Below are 27,711 nucleotides of genomic sequence, written 5' to 3' on the forward strand. Positions count from 1 at the left end.
TATATGCCTCCAACATTAGAGGGGAACGTGTCCTTATGTGGAAGACTTTGCTCTCCTGGGCCCCCATTGTGGATTCATGGGTGATTGGAGGTGACTTTAACATGGTCGAGTTACCGTCAGAAAAAAAAGGGGGTAGAGAAGGCGGACTTCACTCTTTGGAGAGAGCAGCTTGGGATGCCTTCCTTTTCCATTTCTGTGGCAGAGATACTTGGTTTGATGATGCCTTTCTTATTCAGCCACAGTCCCTCGTGTTCTCTTGGTCGAACAGGAGGCAACAGATGCCTATTCATGCACGCATTGACAGATTTTATGTAGATGACTGGGCACTAGACAGAGGTGGATCGGTACGCATTGCTGCGGGGGTTTCCACTTCAGACCACTTCCCTGTTGTGCTAGCTATCTCAGAGCCTCACTTGAGAGGCCGGTCTGCCAGCATCAGGATTCCAGATGCCTTTTACACAGAGGAGGACCTTACAGAGGCAGCCCTACAGATATGGTTTGCTCATGTCCAGGGTGGGCAGCCACATCCATCACATGTAGCCGCTGCCGTTTTTGGTATTAGCGACTTTTACTGCTCAGTTGCTTGTACCAGGATACGAGCCCAGGTTCGGATGGACTTACCCCTTCCTTTTTTATTACTTTTTGGGAGCAGATTGGTGATCACATCACATCAGCCCTGCAGGGCGTGTGGGACTCTGGTGAGATGCCGGACTCACTTACAGATGGTCTCATTCATCTTATCCCAAAAGGGGGTAATAGGAATCTAGTATCTCAATGGAGACCCATCACTCTATTGGGCACTTTTTACAAGATTCTGGCAAAAGCCATCAGTGTGCGACTACAGGTTTTTCTTCCAAATTTGATTCATGACATGCAGACAAGGTTTGTGCATGGCAGAAGTATATTTGATAACATTTTCTCATTTTGGGAGGCCTCAGAAAGGGCCATGCAGAGCCGCCAGAGATTGGCCATTCTACTCTTGGACTTTGAGAAAGCTTATGACAGAGTAGACTGGGATTTTTTAGAGGGTACTCTATCCCGCTTTGGTTTTTCAGATGCATGGATTAGAGGAGTATCCTCTCTCTATAGATCAGCCCATAGCCAAGTGCTCGTTGGGGGGGTAAGAGGGGACAAAGGTTTCAGATTTCCAGATCAGTCCGCCAGGGATGTCCTCTTGCCCCTTTTCTTTTTCTGTTTGTGTGGAAGCTATGAGTATCTACCTTAGATCTCAAGATGATATTTATGGGCTGAGGCTTCCTATCCGCCAAGAAGAAGAGCTCCTAGATAGTGAGCTGGAAGATGACACGGCTGTTTTTTTAGATGCCAACCCCATGATACTCACTTCCTTCCGGACGGCCTTGGATCTAGGCCTTGGATCTATTTTGCACGGCTGCAGGTGCACACATTAATTGGCATGAATCCAATGGTTTTTGGATTTGTGATGGTGACACCCCAGTTTGGGGTATTGATATTGCCTTCGCTTGGGTATAGAGGGGCGTCTCTGTCAGATATTTGGGCTGCCAGGTTGGGGTGGGCATCTCTCCCTTACAACAGTTTGCTCCGGTGTTGGAGAGCATCAGAAGAAAGCTCCTTTTCTGGAGCTCACAGCCAAACTTGACTTGGCTTCCAGGGTGGTGGTGGTTAATCAGGTTCTTCTAGCCATCGCATGGTTTTATTGCTCTTGTTGGTGCCACTCTAGGCATTGTATCACTCAGCTTAAGAGGCCCGTATGAAACTTTTTATGGAGTGGTCTAGATGGCACAACTGATGTTACAGCCAGGGTGGCTTTGGAGACCTTGATTCTTCCTACAAGTGAAGGGGGTTTGAATATCATCGACCCGGATCTACAATGCAGAGCCTTACTCTGCAAGGTCGTTGTGAGATGACTTATGCCAGGGCAAGAGCCTTGGAAGGATTTCTTTATCAGATGCATACAGTTTTGCATGCCCACTTCAGGAGAGGATTGGACACATAGCACCAGATGGGTTTTGACCACAGCCCACCTCAGATCTCCCTCTTCCCCTCTTATGGTTGCTATCCTGAAAGCATGGGCTAGCTTCAAGAGTACACTTCGTAGGATTCCCCCATCCACCCGTGAAGAGACTGAAAGGCAGCCTATCATGTGGAATGACAGTATTTTGGATGAGCATGGCAGACCACTTGGAGATTCTCCTTACATGCAGTGGCCAAGATGGGAGAGGGGCCCTGCTTCTACCGTGGGAGCATGGAAAGCATTCAGGAAGCTTCCTGCAAACCAATAGGCACAGATTGTTCTTAATCTCAGAGGAAGTGCAGGGAGAGTCTAGCAGATTGATGTAGCCTTGCCCTTGGATTGGGTGGACACAGATGACATGCCTATTTCTTGTTCCACCTGGATGGGGGCATTTTCAAGAGTGGGAGTTCCTTTACAGGTGATTGCTTTTCATGACACACATGAGGATGCCTTAGTCTTTGATGTTTCTTCGGGGGGCAGCCTGTCCAGATCCACAGAATGTTGGAGGTACTGTTTCAGCCAGTCAGGATAGTGGGCTTCATGGAGCATGGCTCTCTTTCACAGTGGTACTTGGATCCTGACCCGCTTCTCATTGCCCTGGGCTCATGGAGGCTATGGCTCTATAGAGGTGTCCCAATTAAGTTTTTGCAGTGGGACCCTCGGGAATGGGAATGGATAGATGAAGGGCACCGAGAGAAGGGTATCCCCTTCTTTCGTTACACGGTCAGTAATGCCACGAAATTCCAGCTTAGCTCTAGGGGTTGGAGGCCTACCAGAGCTCCTCATTGGGAGAACTTTAGATTTCTGCTGACTTGCAAAATTTTTTGGCAGAGACTCTGGAAATCCCATCGGAATAGAAAAATCACTCTCTTCTTTTGGCTTTCTATTCATGGTGGGATAGCAGTGAACCATTGGAGATCCAGGTTCGGGGCTGACCCTACTTGCCCTCGTTGCCTTTCTGCTTCGGAGACAATACAACACTGCCTTTGGGATTGCAGACAGGCGAGAATCATATGGAAGGGGATTGCAAGACTTTTCAGCACTTTTGTTCGCCTCCCCTTCTATATGACCTGAGGATCAATGGCTTGGCTCACTCTTTCAGGGCCCCAGGTTTTCTTTGAGAGACATGACTCCTCTTGGGCTCTTCACATCCGATGACACCTTGTGGAGTCATGCTCTCTAGAGGATGTTCCGGCCACTCTCTTCAGGGCTGCTCATTCCTCGGTTGACTCTCCATGGGAGATCTTAGCTAGCATTGCAGCATGGCACATTTGGAGAGCCAGATGCACTGAGGATTTGGAGGGTTCTCAGGTTCACCCTTCTCAGATCTTGGCCAATACTTGGACAGATACGGTACACACTCTGATGGCCATTTGGGCGACCATGCAGGGATCCTCTCGAGCAGCCTCCCCCAGGAGAGTTGCTTTTCTTAGAGATTGGAGAGACTCTCCCTTCTTTGCTGAGACTTCTACAGGGTTGAGTTGGCATTTTCAGCCTGAGCCTTGGTTTCTTTCTACCTCATTCTTCTGAGGTGTTTTTTATTACATGCTTAGCATGTTGTATTTCCGCATAGAGCTTGCTCTAGTGAGTTTATTTCTTACTTAATAGGAGTCTCTTTTTTGCCCAAAAAAAAAAAAGGAAGGCATCCCATGCTGCTCTCTCCAAGGAGTGAATCCCACCTTCCCTACCCCCTCTTTTGTCTAAAGGCATTTCAACCATGTTGAAATCACCCCCAATAATCCAAGAATCTGCAATATGTGACTAAGAGAGCAACTCCTTCCAAAGGAGGACACAATCCCCTCTCAAGTTGGGTGCGTACCTTATGCCCACCAATCATCAAAATAATCCACTGTGCTCTAGAGGGGACTATGACTCCGTGTCCAATGACCAAGGGGAGCATCGAAGATGAGATAGAAATGCAAATGCCTCCCTTGGTGCCCAAGGCAGGTGACCAAAAAGTATGGCCAGAAAGAAGCTTACTTGACTTGGCACAATCTCTACCATCCAGCTTCTGCTCTTGGAGCATAAGGATATCAATGGGGCCACCTAAAACACATGGATGGAGTCAGCTGCCTATGGCGGTGATGAGGTATACCACCAAGGCCCTAAACGTTCCAACTAACGATCCTCATCGACGGGAGGAGGAGGCCGGGTGAAAGGCCCTACCCGACCTGGTGGTGGAGAAAATTCTCTCTTGTGAAAGCATCCTCCTGTCAAGCGGAGGGAAATCAACTAGTGAAAGAAAACCAACTCCAAACCCTGTCCAACGGAATCCCAATAACCGGCTCCCCCAAGGTAGAGGGTACAATCTCCTCCCCTGTCTCAAACTCTTCCAAATTTGCCAGTACTACAACCGAATTTCTGTAGGAGGGAACTGGCATAGGAGTGTGAAGAATCCTTGCGCCCGAGGGAGAAGGAGAAAAAGCCTCCTTACCTCTATCAAGAGGTGAAGAGTGACTCACCGAGGGAGGGGGCTGATTAGGAACATCAGTGATAGAACCCGAAGAAATGGGTTGCCCCTCCTGATGGGCAGGTGGGGGGACTGGGGCAACCACATCTTTGTCTGCAGGAATATCACCTACTTGTGACTAAGAATGGTCCTGTAGGAATATCACCTCAACCTTGAGTAGGTGGGGGGACTGGGGAAACCACTTGGTGCCTCACTCTACATGGAGTGGTCCAGGTGGGAGAGGGGACCTGCATCATCTTTGGGGTCTTGGAAAGCTTTCTACAGGCTTCTAGAGGAGACCAAATCTCAGTTGGACAGGACATCTCAGAGGGAGTGCAGGGAGGATCTTGCAGATTGAGGAAGCCCTTCCAGAGGATTGGGTAGACACAAATGATATGCTACTCACTTACTCCACTTGGGCACGTACTTTTACGAGAGGCGGTGTTCCGCTTCAAGTTTTGGCCTTTCGAGATGCACATGAGGATGCTTTAGTTTTTAGTGTGCAAGATGGTGGTAGATTGCTCAAGTCCACAGAGGACATCTTGCTTTTTCTACTTTTCAGCCTATCAGGGTTGTAGGTCTTTTGGTGCAGGGATCAGATTTAGAGTGGTTCCTTGACCTAGACCCCCGCCTACTCTCCACCTGGTCTTGGAGGCTTTGGCTTTACGGGGGAGTTCCCATTAGGTATTTGCACTGGGAACCTGGAGAGTGGGAGTGGATTGACGCAGGGCATCGAGAGAAGAGCATCCCCTTCTTTTGTTACACAATCAGTAATGCCAGGAGATTTCAGCTCAGTAGTAGAGGTTGGAGACCTTCCAGAGTTCCTGATTGGGAGACATTTGATATCACTACGGATCTGCAGAGGTGCTTCTGGAGGAGACCTTGGAAATTCCACAGGAATAGAAAGATCACTCTCTTCTTTTGGCTCTCTATCCATGGTGGGATTGCTGTGAACCTTTGGCAAAGGTTCGAAGCCAACCCTACTTGCCCTCGTTACCTCTCTGCTTAGGAGACTATTCAGCATTGCTTATGGGATTGCAGAGAGGCAAGGATGATTTTTTTTTTCTTCCAAAAAACAGACTTCTATTAAGTAAGAAAGAAACCCGCTAGAGCAAGCTCTGTGCGGAAATACACCATGCTAAGCATAGGTTCCATCCACCTTAGAGTGCTCCATAGATCCTGAGGCACACATGTTTTGTCACCCCACTCTCGCTAGAAATATTTCCGATGTCATGAAGACACACTGGTAATCGTTGTGTCCTCCACATATGCGTGCATGAGCTCCCAAAGTCACTGATCTGCACAGATTCATGCCTCAAATCTAGCACGAGTAAGCTCCTCCTCACGTCTAAGCCGCTAGTCCATATCCTCCCCAATATTCTGCTGCACCCAATCCTACAAGGATATCTCTAGGTGTGTCCCTTGCTCGATGCATCGTGCCTCCTCTGCTTGTGCCTCATCGTCGAGCATGAAATTTGCATACACGAACTGCCGGGGTATACATGCGGCAATCACTACAGCATCAAATCCCTCCTGCTCAAGCAAGTCCCTCTCTGCCTCTGTTCTATAATATAAAAACACCTCAGAGGAATGAGGTAGAAAGAAACCAAGGCTGAGGCTGAAAATGCCATCTCAGCCCTGTAGAAGTCTCAGCAAAGAAGGGAGAGTCTCTCCAATCTCTGAGAAAAGTAACTCTCCTGGAGGAGGCTGCTCGAGATGACCCTTGCATGGTCGCCCAAATGGCCATCAGAGTGTGTATCGTATCTGTCCAAGTACTGGCCATGATCTCAGAAGGGTGAACCTAAGAACCCTCCAAAGCCTCAGTGCACTTGGCTCTCCAAATGTGCCATGCTGCAATGCTAGCTAGGATCTCCCATGGAGAGTCGACCGAGGAGTGAGCAGCTCTGAAAAGAGTGGCTGGAACATCCTCTAGAGAGCACGCCTCCACAAGGTGTCGTCGGATGTGAAGAGCCCAAGAGGAGTCAAGTCTTTCAAAAAATACCTGGGGCCCTGAAAGAGTAAGCCAAGCCACTGATCCCCAGGTCATATAGAAAGGTAGGCAAACAAAAGTGCTGAGAAGTCTTGCAATCCCTTTCCATATGATTCTCGCCTGTCTGCAATCCCATAGGCAGTGATGTATTGTCTCCAAAGCAGAAAGGCAGTGAGGGCAAGAAGGGTCAGCTCTGAACTTGGATCTCCAATGGTTCACTGTTATCCCACCATGAATAAAAAGCCAAAAGAAGAGAGTAATTTTTCTATTCGGGTGGGATTTCCAGAGCCTCTGCCAAAAAATTCTCTGCAAGTAAGCATAAATCTGAAAGTTCTCCCAATGAGGAGCTCTGGTAGGCTTCCAACCCCTAGAGCTGAGCTGGAATTTCCTAGCATTACTGAGCGTGTAACGAAAGAAGGGGATGCCCTTCTCTCGGTGCCCTTCATCTATCCATTCCCATTCCCCAGGGTCCCACAACTTAATTGGGACACCTCCATAGAGCCACAGCCTCCATGAGCCAAGGGTGAGGAGAAGCGGGTCAGGATCCAAGTACCACTGTGAAAAGAGAGCCATGCTCCATGAAGCCCACTATCCTGACTGGCTGAAACGGTACCTCCAACAAGATATCGTCTGTGGATCTAGACAGCCTGCCCCCCGAAGAAACATCAAATACTAAGGCATCCTCATGTGGGTCAAGAAAAGCAATCACCTGTAAAGGAACTCCCAATCTGGAAAATGCCCCCATCCAAGTGGAGCAAGTAATAGGCATGTCATCTGTGTCCACCCAATCCAAGGGCAAGGCTGCATCAATCTGTTGGACTCTCCCTGCACTCCCTCTGAGATTAAGAACCATCTGGGCCTATTGGTCTGCAGGAAGCTTCCTGAAGGCTTTCCATGCTCTCACTGTAGATGCAGGGCCCCTCTCCCATCTTGGCCACTGCATGTAAGGAGAAGCTCCAAGTGGTCTGCCAAGCTCATCCAAAATCTTGTCATTCCACATGATAGGTTGCCTTTCAATCTCTTCACGGGTGGATGGGGGAGTCCTGCGAAGAGTACTCTTGAAGCTGGCCCATGCTTTCAGGATAGCAACCATAAGAGGGGAAGAGGGAGACCTGAGGTGGGCTGTGGTGAAAACCCATCTAGTACTGTGTGTCCAATCCTCTCCTGAAGTGGGCGTGCGAGACTGTATGCATCTGATAAAAAAATCCTTCCAACGCTCTTATCCTGGCATAAGCCCTCTCACAACGAGCTTGCAGAGTAAAGCTCTGCACTCTAGATCTGGGTCGATGATATTCAAACCCCCTTCTCTTGTAGGAAGAATCAAGGTCTCCCAAGCCACCCTGGCTGTAACATCAGTTGTGCCATCTAGACCACTCCATAAAAAGTTTCGTACAGGCCTCTTAAGCTGAGTGATACAATCCCTAGAGTGGCACCAACAAGAGCATACAAACCATGCTGTGGCTAGAAGAACCTGGTTAACCACCACCACCCTGGAGGCCAAGTCAAGTTTGGCTGAGCTCCAGAAAAGGAGCTTTCTTCTTATGCTTTCCAACACCAGAGCAAACTGTTGTGAGGGAGAGATGCCCACCCCAACCTGGCAGCCCAAATATCTGACGGAGTGACAGCACCCTATGGTTTGATAAAGGAGGGTCCTCAGAGACCTGCATTGGTAGACATGCTGTCTTTTACACTGAGACATACGAGAGTCCTAAGAGAGGGCTACCCGTAGTGACAAGGTAAACATGGGAGTCTGCCCATAGGAAGGAGATGAGCAGAGATGGCGGGGTAAGAGACTCTGGGAGTGTAGTAGTCCTTTTCAAATCACATCTAAGACCACTCCTATCTGTGATGCGGAAAGAGAAGCATGCGCGACACTTGTGGATAGGAGTTCAGACACCTGATGCGACAATGCATATGATCTTCGTCACAGACTTTTCCCAAGATACAACGTCCTACGCACATGAGGTCACCACAGAGGGCCACAGTCCAAGTGAAGCCAATATCATTACCGCAATCCGGGGTGTCATCCTCGCAAATCCAAAAACCACTGGATTTATGCCAATTAATGTGTGCACCTGCAGCCGTGCAAAATAGATCCAAGGCTGTCTGGAAGGAAGTGAGTGTCTTAGGGGAGGCATCCAAAAAAACAGCCGTGTCATCTGCCAACTCACTATCCAGGAGCTCTTCTTCCCGGCGGATAGGAAGCCTCAGCCCATAAATATCAGCTTCAGATCTAATGTAGATACTCATAGCTTCCGCCACAAACAAAAAAAGAAACGGGGCAAGAGGACATCCCTGGCGGACGGATCTGGAAATCTGAAACCTGTCCCCTTTTACCCCCCCAATGAGCAACTGGCTATGGGCTGATCTGTAGAGAGAGGATACTCCTCTAATCCATGCATCTGAAAAACCAAAGCGAGATAGAGTACCCTCTAAGAAATCCCAGTCTACTCTGTCGTAAGCTTTCTCAAAGTCCAAGAGTAGAATGGCCAATCTCTGGTGGCTCTGCATGGCCCATTCTGCGGCCTCCCAAAATGAGAAAATATTATCAAAAATGCTTCTGCCATGCACAAACTCTGTTTGCGTGTCATGAATGAAATCTCAAAGAAAAACCTGTAGCCGCAGACTGATGGCTTTCACCAGAATCTTGTAAAAAGTGCCCAAAAGAGTGATGGGTCTCCATTGAGACACAAGATTCCTATTAGCCCCCTTTGGGATGAGATGAATGAGACCATCTTGTTGGGATATCTCAAGGTGTATGCCTCAAGCACACCTTGGTTTCTATGTGTGAGTGCTAGAGGCACAGTTAGGTGCCCATAAGCACAGTTAGGTGGTGGTAGAAGCCACATAGGATGATTGAGAGAAGCTAGGAGTAGATTGAGGAGATGATTGTGGAGCTCTGAAGTCATCAGTGATGTCAGTGAGCATGTAAGAGGTGCCTACATAAGGACCTCACTCTTCTTCATTCTATATGCAAGTATTCTGAGTTTGTGTTTACTCTATGCTTTCCTTTCAGTTTACCAACATGGTATCAGAGCCCTTTGATCCCCCTTGATCCCATTTCTGCCACATCATCATCTTCTTCTCCATCTTCTTCTTCACCATCTCTTCCCCTTCTTCCCAAATCTTGCTAAAGCCTGTTCTCCTCCGTTTCTCTACCATTCTCCAAGCCCTTCCTGCTGGAGATACATCTCGAAGGGGCAAACTTTTTGCTGCAAGGAATTAGAATATCTTCGTCGCTGCAAGTCGCCATTTCGCGCAGATCGTCAAACCTGTCTTCCACGATTTCTCTGAGACTACTCCATGTTTCTTTAATTCCTTTCAGAGGGAGCTTCTCCATACCTTGAGCTATCCTGTGCTGAAATCTGAGCAGCAATGGCTGCATATTCAAGGTGAAAACAGAGAAAAACCAGTCGAAATTGAAGAAGCAAGCTATGGCGCTCTAACGCGGATTTGCACCCCTCCTCCTCAGTGGACCTTCTGTGGTATATGAGCTTTTTTTTGCCTCAGAAATCCCCTTTTTCTTTGCTTTGGAGAGTGAGATACAAGCCCTCCAAGTTCAGTCCTTTGTTTTTGACAGGGTTTTGAAAGTGATGCTACATTAGATGCTACTTTAGCATTTTTGAGTTTTTGAAGTTTTGAATAGCATCAGTACAACTGTGGCTTCAGCTTTGCTTTGAGTTGCTATACCTGGTTTTGATTGGAAAGCTTTCATTTAGCCACCTCTGTGAAGCATGTAAGAAAAAGCATCATTGATTGAAATTTGGTCACAAGTCTTTGCTACATTAAATGCTTAAATTTTGAAGCTTTTCAGTTGTTATTCTAGCCTTGTAAGAGAGAAGACAGTGCCCAATACCGGGGTTAGACCCTCTCATGGCTACCATATTGAATATAGATAAGCTCAAGGTATTATCTCTGCTCTCCAAGAAGAAGAAAGGCACATGGAGCTCCAGAAAGGCAATGACACAGCTTATGCCATAAAAATCGAGAAGGGCAAGTTTTCACCTTGCAATCATTGTGGGAAGACTAATCACCTCTCAAAAGACTGCTTCAAAATCAATCCATGCAAACACTATGGCAAAAACAATCATCATGAGAAGTTTTGCAGAGCCAAAAAGGAAGCAACTTCAAAGACAGAAAATGCCAATCTACTTTCAGTTGATGTGCCTCCACAAGATGAGGCATCCTTTGAAGATTATGCTTTTTAAATCATCTCTATGTATGCTCCAGATCTTTCTTTTTATGTTGAGTCAAGGTACTCAGCCTGGATAGTCCTCCAAAATGAATGAAATAAACTATTGTGACCAATACAGGGATACACTGCCAAATAACCTCTCTAGCATCATCAATGGCCTGTGTGCCTGGATCTGCAGTAAGAAGAGATGCAAAAAAATCTGAAGCTACACGCATGACAGCATCAGGATCTGATTGTAACACCTCATCTGAGTCAACAAGCTATGAAACACTATCTCTACTATGTCTGGGCCCATGAGTAGAGAAAAAGTCTTTGTTAACCTTGCCACCCATCTCAATCCAAAAGGATTCCTGTGCCTGAAAGCATACTTTGCTCTCTGATCCAACAATGTCTGCAAATGAGCCCTTGCTGCAGCAAGGCGCTCCTGAATCCAAGCATCTGTGGGCCTCTTCTGCTCTTCCCTCTGAAGGGACGCTAACTGCTGGCGTATACCAATCTCACATCTGAGAATCTCACGTCTCCTAGAATCAGCGACTGAATGATAATAGTCACTAATTCCGGATAAGGCTGCAGCTACCTGAGATGGATGGACAGCTCCACCCTGTATATGAGAAACCCAAATCTGTAAAATATCCTCCGTGAGGCTCTCCTCTGCATAAAAAGCATCTGGAATCCTGACACTGGCAGAGCGTCCTCTCCGATGAGGCTCAAGAATCTGCAACACCACTGGAAAATGATATGAGGTGGAAACCCCAGTAGAAATGCATACAGATCCTCCTCTGTCAAGTGCCCAATTGTCTACATAAAATCTGTCAATCCGTGCATGAATGGGCATGTGTATTCTCCTGTTCGACCAAGAGTACAGGAGTGACTGTGGCATAATATGAAAGGCATCATCCAACCAAGTGTCTCTGCCACTGAATTGAAAGAGAAAGGCATCCCAGGCTGCCCTCTCCAAAGAATGAATTCCACCCTGTCTGCCTGCCTTTTTGTCTGAAGGCAACTCAACCATTTTGAAGTCGCCACCAATGATTTAAGAATCTGCAATGGGGGCCCAAGAGAGTAACTCCTTCCAAAAGGAGATCCGCTCCCCTCTGTTGTTGGGAGCATAAAGATTGAGAAGACCATGGGGGAGGGGAGAGGAGAAAGGGGCAGCGGGGAGGGGGGTAGCGGGGGGGGTTGGCAAGGGAGAGGGATGACGGGGGAGGGGACGGGGGAGGAGAAGGGGGGCGGGGGGGCTGACGGGTGGGGGAGAGGTTGGGCGGGGAGGGAGAGGTAGGGGGTAGCGGGGGGGGGTGGAGGAAGGGGAGAGGGAGGGTGAGGGAGGAGGGAGAGGGGGCTGGCGAGAGGGGAGGGAGAGGAGGAGCAGCGAGGGGGGGAGAGGGGGGGGCAGCGAGGGAGAGGGAGAGGGAGAGGGGGCTGGCTGAGAGAGGGAGAGGGGAGGGCAGTAGCTCATGGGGAGGAGTAGCAGCTGGTGAGGATGATTTGGATGGAGGTAGCCAGGATTTTGAGTCACTTTGCCTACTCCCCATTGGCTTTCTCTAACAGGGCCTCAGGTATTCTATGAGAGACTTGACTCCTCTGGAGCCATTTTGGTTCGACATCATCAGATTGAGTCCTGTTCGTTGGATATGGTACCACACCTTTCTTTTACAGCTGTACATGCCTCTGTGGATACCTTTTGGGAGATTCTAGCGAGCATAGCATCCTGGCATATCTGGAGAGCCAGATGCACAGAGGCTTTGGAGGGTACTCAGGTTCATCCCTCGCACACATTGGCTAGTATCTGGACAAAGACCGTACATGCTTTGATGGCCGTATGGATGAGTATGCAGGGAGACTCCCATGCAGCCTCAGCTAGGAGGGCTTCTTTCTTCAAGGAATGGAAGGATTCTCCTTTCTTCTCTGAGACTCCTACAGGGTTGAGGTGGCACTTTCAGCCTTAGCCTTGGTTGTTTTCCACCTCACTTTGAGGGGGTTTTATTCATCCTCATGATTTCATGATGTATTCTGCTTTGAGCTTGCTCTCGCGGGTTTTTTCTCTTACTTAATAGAAGTCTCTTTCTTGAAAAAAAAAAAAAGAATAGTCCGAGGTGCCTCGTAGAGGTGGCGGAGTGCCAACAACCCTCACAGGCATCCAACAAGGCATTGATCATACTGTGCGCGTTGAAGAAGAGGGTCCAGGTCTAGGAGCTGGTCCCGAAGGTGCTGGGCGAGAAGGGGGGGCTCTGGTAGCACGTGTAGAAGAAGTAGGATGAGAAGGCGGAATAAACCGTTTGGGCCTTTTCTTCTTCCTTGGGCAACTGGCAAAGTGCCCAAGGGTCCTACAAATCCTGCACTGATCCTGTCTCCCAGCAACCTCGACACTCTGTCGAAAAAAGGAACCATCTGGTCGCTGCAGCATAATGTGATCATCTGTAATATCAGGGTCAGAGACGATGACCCTGACTCGTGGCACCCCATCTGATCTGACAGCCTCTGCCGCTGAAGAGAGCATGACAGGGAGGGGGGGGATCTTTGTGACCAACCCAAAAGTAGCTCCTATGGATGGTAAGAGTCGATGGTAGACCTGAGGAAGGCCAGGGAACTTGATGAAAAGTGAAGTAACCCTACTATCTTCCTCTACTGGATAGAAACCCAAAGTGAAGGGTGTCAAAAAGATCCTCCTGGAGCTCAATGCCAAAGGACTAGCCTTGAGTACTGAACCTGCGGACTCTGGAGCATCAAAAACCACCTGGAAGAACCCTCGTCCGAGCAGATGAACATCGGTGAGGTGCCCTGCGAGGTCTCCAGGTAAAGCCGAAAGCATCCAATCCCTAGCCTGTAGCCTGGAGGGGTGGGAGCCGTGGATGCGAGCAAAGAGTGAGGTGGCATACTCCTGCTCTAAGTCTGTCTTGAGCTGTTGAAGCTCGTCTTTGGCAAAGGTAACTGTTTTTGCGGCCGTTGGAAGCGATCGAGGCTGAATGGGAACCCATTCGTCAATCAAGATGGAATGGCCGACACGAACACGAAGATGCTCTGTCCGTCCGACAATCCTACTACCAGAGAGAGAAAATCTCTCTCTTGTTCCGTTAGGGGTTGAAGAGGGGAGGGGGGGGCAGGGTGGGAGGTGGTGATGCAAAGGCTGAGAAAGGGGCAGAGGGAGGGGCAGAAGGTAGGGGTAGGGGAGGGGAAGGGAGGCGAGGTAGGGGTAGAGGGGGCAGAAGGAGCAGAGGGATAGAAAGGAGGGGCAGCGAGGGGGTAGGGAGAGGAGGGGAGAGGGCAGTGGAGGAGGGAGGGGCAGCGGGGGGGTAGGGAGAGGAGGGGAAAGCAGCAAGGGGAGGGGAAGGGAGCGGGGTAGGGAGGGAAGCAGTAAGGGGAGGGAAAGGGAGCGGGGTAGGGAGGGGAAGGGAGCGGGGTAGGGAGGGAGAGGTAGCGGGGTAGGGAGGGAAGCAGCGGGGTAGGGAGGGCGAGGTAGCGGGTAGGGAGGGAGAGGTAGCGGGGGTAGGGAGGGAAGGGAGAGGGAGGGAGGGAGAGGTAGTGGGGTAGGGAGGGAGAGGTAGCGGGGGTAGGGAGGGAAGGGAGCGGGGTAGGGGGAGGACTGCAGCGGGAGAGGTAGAGGGGGGGACAGCAGCGGGAGAGGGAGAGAAGGGAGTGGGAGAGGCAGCAGCGGGTGAGGGGCAGCAGCCTGGGAGGAGGGGCTGGCAGGGAGAGGAGGGAGGGAGGGGAAGGGAAGGGCTGTGAGGAAGGGGAGAGGGGTATAGGACGGAGGGCAGCAGGGAGCAGCAGGACGGGGAGCTCAGCTTATATTAATTTAAGTATACTTTAAATTGACATTTCTTATATTAATTTAAATCTAATTTATAAATGTATATAATATTCAATTAAAAAACAAATTTATTATAATATAAATGAACGTAACCTATTTTAAAACTAAGCTAACAAACCCGTAACCTAACCTAACCCCTATAACCATGGCACATGTGGCGCATGCCACATGTAGGGGAGCCCCCGACCTCTGTCCGACGCATGTTACCATGGATGGCCTTACTAGCATCCATGACATTAGCTGTTGAGCGTGATCAAAGGTGCTGGTATCCCCCTACATGCTGATAGTTGGACTTCATATGACAAACTACATCCTTTCTAGTTTATCCTTCAATTATCACGAGGCTAACCAGGTCATTTTGGAGGATCACATGGATACACAAATACAAGACCTGAATAGCACCTAGCCACCTTCCTGTGAAGCTTAGCTTCTATAGAGAGCACTTCCTGCAAGTACTAGAGGAGGGCGGCATTGACCCACCGAGACACACATGGATCTAGCTCCCCAACTCCATGAGGACCTTGATAGGGCAATTCTTTGTTTCTTCCCACCGATTACCTATTGCGACTGGACGGGTTGAGGGCATACCTAGGGAGGGCCTCTATGCAATCTACAAGAGGTTGATCAGAGGACCACTTTGTTTCAGATGTCTTGTGTACTATGAGATATGTGGCCATCACCACTATCTTTCTAGGATGTATTCATAACCTTTTTATTTATTTTTTGCAAAAAGAGACTTCTATTAAGTATTAAAGAAAAACCGTTAGAGCAAGCTCCATACGGGATACATCATGCAATGCACGAAAAACTCAAGAGCCAAAAAGAAAGGATTGAGGCTGATAGTGCCATCTCAATCCGGTAGAAACCTCCGAGAAAAAGGAAGAACCCCTCCAAACTCGAAGAAATATAGTCCTTCTAGAAGAGGCTGCCCATGAAGGGCCTTGCATGCTAGCCCATATGGCTATCAAAGTGTGAACCGTGTCAGTCCAAATACCCGTGAATACCTGTGATGGGTGTATTTGGGTGCCATCCAAGGCCTCAGTACATCTGGCTCTCCAAATGTGCCAAGAGGAAATGCTAGCCAAAATCTCCCAAGAGGTGTCCACTGAAGCTTGAGAAGCTCTGAAGTGAGTAAGTGGTACATCCTGAAGAGAGCAGGGCTCTATCACCTGCCGGTGGACCGAGAGTGCCCAAGAAGAAGGCTCACCCTCCTTTTTAATTTTTTGGTTCACTCGAGACCCAATAGACGCGCTAGCATATTGACACTTAGATAAGGCTTGGGCCATGTTTATTGCACGAGGGACACAGTTGCTGATGGCACTTGTCTGATGAAGAGCTACTGCTGCTGCAAGCAGACCACAACGGACCACTCTAGTTGACCAATATCATTGCTCTATGATGGGTTTTATCCCTTTGTGATGCCCATCTCCATCGGAGCCTTTGCCTGCTAAGACCCTCCTATCGATTTTGCCTAGTGGTGTCTCAGACAACATACAGAGGACCATCACAATGATACCATATTGTAGATCTATTTTTCTCCCATGAATTCAGATATTTAGTATTTGTATTTGTATCTGTCTTGGGTGTGTGGATGCCCACTCAATGGCTACACCCATTCAGCTCATTGTATCTAGTTTCTTTAGTCTCATAGACCCTTTGATCTTTCGTCTTTTGAAGACTTTAATAAACTTTCTTTCTTTCTTTCTTTCCATCATGCATCCTTGCCCTTGCTCCCACCTATACCAACATGGCCCCTAACTCCTCAAAGGTAAGTAGCCTCGACCTTTTCAAATTGCACTGCTGGTTGCAAAGGTCTTGAAGCTCCATCCTCACACGGTGTCACCCTGTTCCATCTGTTGGGATATATGTGATTAAGGGCTTGCTAGGTGCATGTGTGCATCCACTAGCAGTGATATGGTTGTGTGTGTGTGTGTAGAAGAGGCACACTTAGTGCCATAGACCATGACACAGTGATGATGTAATGCAAAGGCCCCCACATGGGGTGGTGCCTATGATTGTGGAGCTCCTATGATTTAGGAGCTACCTCCATTGATGTAGGAGAGATGCCATTGATTTAGGACACCCTCTCTCCATTTCTATAAAAGAGGGACTTCCTTCTCACAATGAATAGAACACCCATTTGAATATCTCATGTGTTCTCACTCACCTCCATGATGAAGCTCTCCTCTCTCCCCAAGTTCCAACATTTGGTATCAGAGCCTCCTTGAGTCCCTAGCCCATTGTAGCTTCAATATGCCACCTCATCATCTTCTTCTCCACCCTCCATCTTCTTCTTCATTTCTACCCTCTTTCTCTCTAGATTTTGCTTAGCTCCGTTCTCCTCCATTAAGCGACCATTCCCAGAGCCCTTTGAGCTGAAGTTTCCTCTACTTGGGGTGCATCTTTGACACCAAGCAATTAGAGAGAAATGTCCTCTACAGCCCGTGCTGACACGATCTCTGCTCGCCAAACTTTCAAGCAATTCTGCCTATTGACGTATATTTTGCCAATTCCTCTTAGCCACGGGTGGGCGACACTGTGAGCTTGCTACTTATGAAATTTGAGCTCAAATTCTAGCTAGAATAAGGAGAAACAAGCAAAAGACCTATCAGAGAAGGCGCTACTGTCATGGGCAATGCCGCGCGTTTTTTTGGTAATCCTCTCTGCTGGAAGTAGTCCTCAGTAAGAGATTCCATTTTGCTTTGAAGCCCTCTCAAAGCTTATCTCTTCAGCTTCAATTGCACCCTCCAATTTCAGACTGCTCCATTTGGGGGTAAGAGTGATATCTGCTTCTAAGATGAACCATTGAATATGGTTAAGTGCTAGAAAGTTTCATTATTATCTCAGTTATCTTTGGTCTTTTGGATGTTTGACCATTGGAAGTAATCTGAGGCATTTTTCAGTCTTATCTTTGGAGCACTGTCCTGCGGTTTGATAGTTTTGGTAAATGCTCATGATGCATTTATGATATATTTTGAATTGAATATGTTTGAATGCTATTTTGTGAAGGAATAGTCACTTCCTTGTAAGTGGTAAGACCTTCCTAATGGTTAACATGAGTAAGATAGATGGTTATTCTTTCCATACTTGACAAGCCAAATTCATTCTCATGAAGAAAGGCCTATGGAATATTGCTTGTGGAAAGAAGAAGAAACCTTCGACAAGAAAAGGTGAAATAGCTTGGACAGTAAAAGATGAAAAGGCTCTAGCAATTATTGCTTTGGGTCTTATTGATGAATATATTCATCACATTGATGGGAAGGACACTTCACATGATGCATGGAAGACACTTAACAAGAAGAAGATCAAGGAGAATAAGGAAAAGAGCTACATCAACAACAAAGCAAATCTTGTTGAAGAGAAAACTCCATCAACAAATGAAGAATCAAACTTTGTGGTAGAAGATAAAGACTATGCCTTTTGAGCACTTCGTCTTTTGAACTTTATTTATCATCACTTGGTCAAATTTTTGAGATTATCTGCCTCGAATAGTACTCCAAAAAGAATGTTATGTGTTTTGTCTTTTGTAAATCAACTCTGGTCACCATATGATGTAGGCCATGTGATATGCGTTTGCTCCCATGGTACCTCTTGCAGACATGAGAAACTAGGTCCACACAAAGGCCTAAGATTCATCCTTGTACATACAAGGGAGATAACCATTTTGGGGGGTTAATCCCATTTTTGTAAACCTTGACCCTTGGGCATCTTTGCTAGCATGAGATCCTAGCCATAGATTTATCCTTGACCACCATGAGATGGCATGTGTGACCACCATGAGATGGCATGAGAAATTATGTGACTAGATGAATCCTTGACATAGCAAGAGGCAAACCCTTGAGGGGGGGTATGTTGGGATATATGTGATCAAGGGCTTGCTAGGTGCATGTGTGCATCCACTAGCAGTGACATGGTTGTGTGTGTGTGTGTAGAAGAGGCACACTTAGTGCCATAGACCATGACATAGGTGATGATGTAATGCAAAGGCCCCCACATGGGGTGGTGCCTATGATCGTGGAGTTCCTATGATTTAGGAGCTACCTCCATTGATTTAGGAGAGGTGCCATTGATTTAGGACACCCTCTCTCCATTTCTATAAAAGAGGAACTTCCCTCTCACAATGAATAGAACAACCATTTGGATATCTCATGTATTCTCACTCACCTCCATGATGAAGCTCTCCTCTCTCCCCAAGTTCCAACACCATCCTCTTGTTGGTTTTTGTAAGTTGAGGATCCTTGCTATATTGTTCATGTCCTATCCACCAATTGAATGTGTGGAATCAATCTCTCTACTGTCATCCCCAATTATCATAGATATTGCTTCAACATCTTTCCTTCGCACTCTTCTAACAAATTTGGACCAGCTAGTTTTATTATTTTTGTTGTCAGATCTTTGATGGCTTCGGTCTTTGGATCTTCTCCTGTTGTCACCTTCCACAACTTTCTTGCCACAAGGCAGCTCTAGAGCTTTACCTTTCAGATAGGTAGTTGTCCCATTCAGTTTTATAGCTTTTCCAAAGTTTGGGATCGGCACATGTGTTGCCATTGAATTGAAGTTTCTGGACATGGAGATCCTTTAGGGAGATTCCCTCACTAGAGCATCATACAATGACTTTGGTTATATGAGGACCACAATACCACGAGCTTGCTTCAACAAGCAAAAATTTAAGAGGGCCTGTAAGTCTTGGCTTGGCATGTTTTGATGCAAAGGTGTTTCTTTACAGGTGGTTTGCAGTCTTTGAAGCCAAGGAAGAGAATTTATGCTTTATGAAGTTGACAAAGGGATGGATACTCATCAGACTAGCAAAAAAGACACTGATTAAGGATGCTATACTTCATACAATCAAAGTGATTGGTTTCAGTGATGCGAGATGGTGCATAGACCCTCTCCCTCCGTTGCCTTTGGCTTTATGGAGGATTTCCCTCTCGCACCTTCCATGGGACCTAAGAGAGTGGGAATGTGCTAACGAGACAACTTTGAAGATGGCTTTGGTGCTCCTTACAGAAGAGGCATATTTCCATATTCTTCTGGCTCTTCCAGCATGCTGGACTTCTAGTCAACACCTAGAGATAAAAATTTGGAGCAGATCCTAGATGCTCAAGCTGCCTTTCAGCCTTTAGATTCTATTCAACATTGTATTTGGGGATCAGAGAGGCTGTGAGTATTTGGAGAGGCATCGCCTACTTGCTCGGCATGATGATGCGATGCTCCCTCAACATCACTTGGGCATCTATAGCTTGGATCACATAGTCCGGCCCATGGGTATTTTAGGAGAGAGCACGACTTCTCATTGCTAGGAGACCCCCCATCTTATTAATTTAGATGCAATGTCACCATCCTTGCATGAACCTCATCACCCATAGCCTCTGCTTAGGAGATCATTGCCAGCCTCACTGCATGGCAAACTTGGAAATCTAGATGCACTATGGCCTTAGATGGATATAGACCTTTGCCTCCTAGTCAGTCGTGGTCTAGCAATATATCATTCATATTGGAATATGAAGCCAAAGTGGGTAAAAAATGAGTGTACTAGTGGTTTTATAGTCTAGTGAAACCTAGACATGCCACGTGTCATATTGGGAGGTATCCCATAGACATTGTGACTTTCTAGAGTCTAGTGGCACACTATATATTGTTGTACTTGTCTATTATCTAATATATCAGTCAACATCAGGCTCTCAATACATTGTGAGTATTTGGGTTAATGCCTTGCACTTGTACTTTCCTTCCTTTTCATTTTGCCTTTCATTATGTTTTCCATATTTCCATTCTGTTCCTAGCTAGCTACCATCTCTCTTCATATGGTATCAGAGCCTTCCTTCCTAGCCCTTCCCTTCCTCCTTGATTCTCCATGAGGTAGAGGGTGGCCGGAAAGAGAAGCTGCCTTCTCTTCTCTTGGAGGAGCTCCCCTTCCCTACTCCTCTCCATTGAAGGCTTCATCAACATTGGGATTCTCCTCCAAATTGTCTTCTCCAACTTGAGCTTCTAGTACCTCTCTTCCCTTTCCTTGGTGAGCTCTTCTCCTTCCTTCAGCTACAAAGACGTCCTGGAGTGGTGCTGTTTCTGTTGCTCTCTCTGTGACCTGCAGACGATGTGACGCTTCTATCTGGATCTGGAAGCAGAATCATGACTTTGTGTCTTCAGAAAAGTTGTAGAAGACCTTGAGTACTACAATTTTTGTTTTTACATCATTGCAATCTGAGTTTTCTATGAAAAGATATAGCTCCTGCAAAAGTGATGGAAACTATTCCTGCGTGCGGATTTTGTTCTTGAGTTCACAGGATGATAGTTTCCAGCCTACTGTCACTATCTTGATCTCCACCTCCATACTTTTCTGCTCCAGTTGGTGCCCACGAAGCTAAGCTGCCCTGCCCACGTAGCTATCATCTCTGCCCGCCATCTAGCTGCCTACGCAGCTGCTCCTGTTGCTCACGCTTCTCCTATTGCCCACGAAGCTCTATCTTCTCGCCATTTGAGCTGCCACATTGCACACCTCATACGCATTCTATAACGGTGTGTAGACTCCACACTAATTTGCAGCAAGAAGATAAAGAAAAATGATCTTGATGTGAGGTACAGTTACTTCCCGGCTTCTCCAATTACTTCTCTGATTGCCCGTGATGCTAGGCTTGCACATTGAGTGACTCTACTAGTCCTTGTGGCACCTCCAGCCTCTACATCGATTTTTAGGTGACTCTCCATCTTCTATCTTGAGAGTCATGCCATGACCGCTCCATGTAGCTACCCCATGGACTTCACCAACACATATTTTGGGGCATCCATGCCTAGTGCTTCATCGACATCTTCATCGACTCGCAGGGATGTGCACACATGTGCAGTGGCTACTTGGAGAACATCTCTTACTCCTAAGAGATCTATTTTATTATTCCTACAGCTTGATGTATTTTGGGGTCCTCTGCCCCGGGTAGTCCCCCTAAAATGATATGTATTGAGTGTTTGATTGTCATTGAGTCTAAAGGTCCTCTGCCTTGGAAAGTCCTCCTAAAAGGATGTATTGGTTTTCCTATTTTGGTGTGTGGCTTCCTAACATGTCCTGTTTTGAAGCCAAGGAGGGATATACTGTGGGAGCCATGTATTGGCTTTGATAGGTTTAGAGGGGATGTATTGTGGGAGCCATGTATTGGCTTTGATAGGTCTCGTTATCAGGCCTGGCCGAGTTCCAGGATGTTGGTGTATTCCTAGACCTATGAGCTGGTCATGTAGCCATGCTACAACGTGAGCCTCTGAGCATGTTGAGTCTCAAGCCATGAGAGTGCTTAGATCAACCTCTAAACACGCTCAGACTTTGGCCTCTGAGTTACATAGGGTGCACAGTTTGATGACCGTCATTGTCATGTTCTGTTCTTGGTTCCATTCCAATAGTCCCTCACCTTAGACTGTCATTGTCATGTTATGTTCTTGGTTCCATTCCAGTAGTCTCTCACCTTGCCTTCATGGGGGGGTGTTGGAATATGAAGCCAAAGTGAGTTAAAAATGAGTGTACTAGTGGTTTTATAGTCTAGTGAGTCCTAGACATGCCACGTGTCATATTGGGAGATATCCCATAGACTTTGTGACTTTCTAGAGTCTAGTGGCACACTATATATTGTTGTACTTGTTTATTATCTACTATATCAGTCAACATCAAGCTATCAATACATTGTGAGTATTTTGGTTATTGCCTTGCACTTGTACTTTCCTTCCTTTCCATTTCGCCTTTCATTATGCTTCTCATATTTCCATTCCGTTCCTAGATAGCTACCATGTCTCTTCAATTTAGACTCTCATGGCCACTTGGAAGCAGACTACAAATCTTCACACGTAGTAATAATGGCCAGGAGAGCGGCTTTTCGGAATAGTATGGGACCATGGTTTAGTTTTTGCACTCACAACCATAGGGCCTTCATGACACTTTCACTCTCTATATTGACTATGCCAGTCACACGTCATATCCACTTTAATTATACTTTGAGAGAGTTCACAGGATTTTATAATGACGTAATCTACTTTGGTTATACTTTATAGAAGTTCATTTTTTCGACCAAAAAAGAAGTTTTAGGTCCTACTCTATGTGCAATTCATGTTTTATGCTATATTATTTTACTTAATCTAGAAAATGTGTAATCTACAATTTTGTTCAAAGCACCCTGAAAGGGCTTTTTATCTATATTAAATGATGTTGTAGGTTTGCATCACCAAACATTGCTCCTGCTGCATTTTCTTTTTTGGGATTGGCTTTGCCAGGAGAAAAGGGATCTTGGCAAATTGAGAGTAAGGTAATGCAATAGACTTGCCCACACAGTCTTTTAAATAGGCATGATGTAGCCTCTTCAAAGAAGATTTACCTTCTTTTTTTGAAAATTCCTACAATTGTGCTAATTTTTTATTTTTAAAATAAAAATATATTGGTGGTATTAATCCATCTTATTTTGGAAAATATTTTTATTGCAAAAAGAGACTTCAATTAAGTATTAAAGAAAAACCGTTAGAGCAAGCTCCATATGGGATACATCATGCAATGCACGAAAAGATGAAGAGCCAAAAAAAGGATTGAGGCTGATAGTGCCATCTCAATCCGGTAGAAACCTCCGAGAAAGAGGGAGAACCCCTCCAAACTCGAAGAAATATAGTCCTTCTAGAAGAGGCTGCCCGTGAAGGGCCCTGCATGCTAGCCCATATGGCTATCAAACTGTGAACCGTGTCAATCCAAATACCTGTGAACACCTGTGATGGGTGTATCTGGGTGCCATCCAAGGCCTCAATACATCTGGATCTCCAAATGTGCCAAGAGGAAATGCTAGCCAAAATCTCCCAAGAGGTGTCCACTGAAACATGAGAAGCTCTGAAGGGAGTAAGTAATACATCCTGAAGAGAGCAGGGCTCTGTCACCTACCGGCGGACCGAGAGTGCCCAAGAAGAAGGCTCACCCTTATAAAACACCTGGGGCCCGGTAAGGGATATCCATGTGACCGAGCCCCAAGTCATGAAGAAAGGGGAAGTGTGAAAGATGCTGAGTATCAGAGCAACCCCTTTCCAAACAGCAGTCCTCGCCTGACTACAGTCCCAAAGGCAATGTCGCACTGACTCCTCTGCAGAATGACATCGAGGACAAGTGGGATCAGCCCCAAATCGTGATCTCCACAGGTTCACTGCAATCCCTCCATGAATAGAAAGCCAAAAGAAAAGAGCGATCTTTCTATTTTTGAGGGATTTCCTGAGCCTCCTCCAGAAATTTCTACGCAAATCCGCGGTGATGAAGAAGCTTTCCCAATGGGGGGCTCTGGAGGGAATCCAACCCCTACTATTCAGCTGAAATCTCCTGGCATTACCAACCGTGAAACGAAAGAAGGGAATCCCCCTCTCTCAGTGCCCATGATCTATCCACTCCCACTCTCCTGGGTCCCATTGCAAGCACCTGATAGGTGCACCTCCATATAACCACAACCTCCAAGATCCCAAAGTACGAGAAAATATGGTCAATAAAATAGCACAAATAACTGCATTAGAAACCATGTGCTCGCATGCACACATAATATAGGTGTACAGTTATTGGGACAAACACACGAGCACGATAATAGCCATGGGAGTGAAACTAGCCAATCCTTTGTCCATTAACATGATTTGTCATATATGCATCCACAATATTGTGAAGCAAGTGTGAGAATTGTGACAAGATGCATATTGTATTTAGAAGAAGATACATGTGCATCCATAATGCACTTCAACTAGTGGGTAATGATGAGAAAGAAAGAAAGAGAGTTTATTGAGTCTTCAAAAAACTAAAGGGTCTATGAGATTGAAAAAAGCATCTATGATATGAGAGAGAGAGAGAGAGATTATTAAAATTCTTTGAAATACTAAAAGCTCTATGAGATTGAACAAGCCAGATACAATGAACTAAAAGAGTGAAGTTTGTAAGGGGGCATCTACATCCAAGACCAATGCAACAACATAAACATAGACATAGTAGTACAAAACATGTGTGAGCCCATGGAGAGATAGAAGCTGTGTTGTGGCATCACTGTGGTGGTTCTTTGTGTAGAGATATATACAATGATATGATGGTGTAGGATAGACTAGCACTCAGTCTATTTTGGTGTTTTAGTGTGTTCTAGTACTTAGACTATATGTACCAAGTACTTGTACTTCATTTGGTTGAACACCTCAGTTGGAGTTCAATTGTGTTTACTTCTTGTTCTCTTGTGTTCACAATCCTTCTCCATTCTTGTTCCTACATGTGGTATCAGAGCTAGTCGATTCAGCCTTCCTACTTACTTCCCGCTTTCCCGCGTGCTCCTGTTGCACTTCTGTCATGGAGAAGTGAGTTCTGCTTGCAAGTTGTCACTCTTGAGCTCACCCACACTTTATGGAGCACATTGGTGACCGTACATCTTTCAGACCAACTTCCACTTTACATTGCCATCAACCCATGCTCCTACTGCCGTATAGGACCGTACAACCCGCCTCAATCTGAGCGTATAGTCCGTACATTAGACTGCTTGCCATATAGTCCGTACAATCATACGCATTGATTGTCGTACCATTTGCCGCCCTCAGCCTCGATTCCGACCGTACATCCCGTGTATAGCAAACCGTACAATCCGTACGGTTGTATGGACCTATTGTCCGTACATCCCACTCTAGCAACTCGCATCCAGCATCCGGGACACTCGCATTTCAGACTTGCAGCTCGCATTCGACTCTTCAAGGTGTGACTTTTGACATGATAGATTTAGGCCTCTTACACTACTATCTTCGCATTGAATTTTGGCAAACCCAGGGGGGGATTTCTATGTCACATACAAAATATTTCAAGGGGTTGTTGCAAAAATTCAAGATGGAGAATTGTAAGCCTGTGGCCACTCCATTGGAAAAGGGAATCAAGCTGAGTAAGCATGATTTAGCTGAAACTTTTGATGGCACATTGTAGAGGTAGTTGGTTGGCAGTTTGATCTACTTATGCTCCACACGGCCAGACATTGGCTATGCCACAGGGCTTCTTAGCTAGTTCATGCATTCTCCCACAGTCACGCATTGGAATGCAGCGAAGAGGGTTCTCAAATATGTACAGAGTACACTCTCCTATGGGCTGCATTTTGCTCTAGATGGTGACATTTCTTTGAGTGGTTTCACTGACTCAGATTGGTCAGGGGACATCGATGCAATTCCGGCTATTTCTTCTCATTGGGCTCAGTAATTCTGGCTATTGCTTCTCATTGGGCTCAGTGTACATCTCATGGCTCAGTAAGAAGCACGACTGCATGTCTCTCTCCTCCAGTGAAGCACAATACAAAGCTGCAAATTCAGCCACTATGGAATGTATGTGGTTAAGGAAGCTTTTGCATGACTTGCACCATGCTCAGGATGGTAACTCCGATCTCTGGTAACAGCCAGAGCTGCATTGCTTATGGTAATAATCATGTATTTCATGCTCACATGAAACACATAGAAAATCATTGTCATTATGTGCGAGATTGTATCACACATGGCTTTATTGATCTCACATATTGTTCCATTGAGGACAATGTGAAAAATATCTTCACTAAAAGCTTGTCAGTGCCTCTCTTCACACGACATCGACATGGCTTGGGGATACGAGACATTCAAACAATGTCAAGGGGGGTTGTAAAATGATTTTTTTTTCCTTTTGTACTCCCATAGGTTGCTATATCCACATGTGGATGAATTTGTGCAACCATGGTACTTTAGGTACTTCAGATACTTTTGAGGCCATTCCAAAGTACTTCAGCCATATCATGAGGGGGGATTTGTAGAGATATATACAATGATATGGTGGTGTAGGATAGACTAGGACTCGGTCTATTTTGGTGTTTTAGTGTGTTCTAGTACTTGGACTAGATATATCAAGTACTTGTACTTCATTTGGTTAAACATTTTAGTTGGAGCTCACTTGTGTTCACTTCTTGTTCTCTTGTGTCAACAATCCTTCTTGGTTCTTGTTCCTACACTCTGGATGTTGGTAGAGGGATCAAGCCCATGGGAGCCCCCAGTGATGTGCAAGGCTAGGGTGGCATAAAATCTACGATAGAGCATTGGCGATGCTCAATGTGTGTGGTCCACTGTGGTCTCCTAGATGTGTCCCTAAATCAGACAAGTGCCACTGCCATCGGCCATCTCTCTAGTCTAGTAAACATGGACGGAAGATCCCCCCTCCTAATCTGTGTATCAATAAATTGACATGTCTATCATGTTTTTTATCTCAGGCCTCGTCTACTCTGTCTCCCTTGGGCTTATTGGTTTGTGCTATTGCACAGCCTTATGTATGAAAGTTGCCAAACATCTATGATACATGTAAGATAGGAGGCTGGAAATGGTCCAAACCCTTTTCAAAAAAGATAGTGGTAATGACCTTGGATCTCATATGGCATAGGGCATCTATTAGCAAAGTGATCCTGTAACAATCTCTTGTAGATCACATATAGTGCAGATGTAACCCTCTTTAGGTATGCCCGTGGCCCGCCCACTCTCAATGTGTGTTCGTACAATGAGACAAGGCCAAAGAAAAGGTCCTCCAAGTACATGTGTGTCATCGTTGTTTGGCTCCGAGGGAGTCGGTGTCTCATATTTTTTGGCACTGGCACAACACCCGCGACTTCTTGGGCCTTCTTTGATAGCGGTTGCGATTGAGATTTCCTCATGCTACCTTCGACAAGTTTTTCTGGCTTTTCGGGATTTATCCTCGCCGGCTGGAGTTTGAGTTGTTCTTTTCACTACTGGGCTCTCTAGACTATCTAGAAAGATAAAAACCACAGAGTCTTTGGTGATCCTACTTTTTTCTATTTTCCTTTTCTTTCGTCACTCCTTGCAGCAGTAATCTCTATTTCATTGTTTGCAAACTCATTACGTAGACTCTGATGTATACTTGTCCTATAGTGAGATTTTCTCTTGAAGTACTTTTCAGCTTCCTAGTTTGGGACAATTCCATTATAATATAAAGCATCAAAATTTTCACACAACAAAAAAAAGTCTGTGTATGGAATGTACAGGGTTTGTGTGACATTCGAAAATGGAAGATTGTAAGGGCTTATGTCAATGAGCTGCAGCCTGACATAATAGCTCTTCAAGAGCACAACCAACATATGTTTGTAGGCAAGATAGGTCATTATGCTGGTTATGATATCTTTTATGCTCGAGAATATCCTTTCTTGGAAGTTGCTTTTCTTGTCAAGCATGCACTTCACCCACTTGTGTCCTTAAACAATAAAGATAGAAGGTGGATCATCATTCAGTGTCTTATCCAGGGTGAAATACT

At 46.2% G+C, this 27,711-nt stretch overlaps 1 protein-coding gene across 1 annotated transcript in view; it reads left to right on the forward strand.

Moving 5' to 3' along the window:
* LOC147885427 (uncharacterized) overlaps window positions 1-27,711 on the forward strand; it is a 382,071-nt gene that overhangs the window by 277,648 nt on the left and 76,712 nt on the right. The window contains exon 11 of the mRNA XM_087396736.1: window positions 22,624-22,714. Within this exon, the coding sequence (XP_087252862.1) occupies window positions 22,624-22,714 (91 nt within the window). The remainder of the gene's footprint in view (window positions 1-22,623; window positions 22,715-27,711) is intronic.

Source organism: Dipteris shenzhenensis, chromosome 25, assembly GCF_047967505.1.
Source record: "Dipteris shenzhenensis isolate YYH24624 ecotype China chromosome 25, Dip_SZ_1.0, whole genome shotgun sequence".
Lineage (NCBI taxonomy): Eukaryota > Viridiplantae > Streptophyta > Polypodiopsida > Gleicheniales > Dipteridaceae > Dipteris > Dipteris shenzhenensis.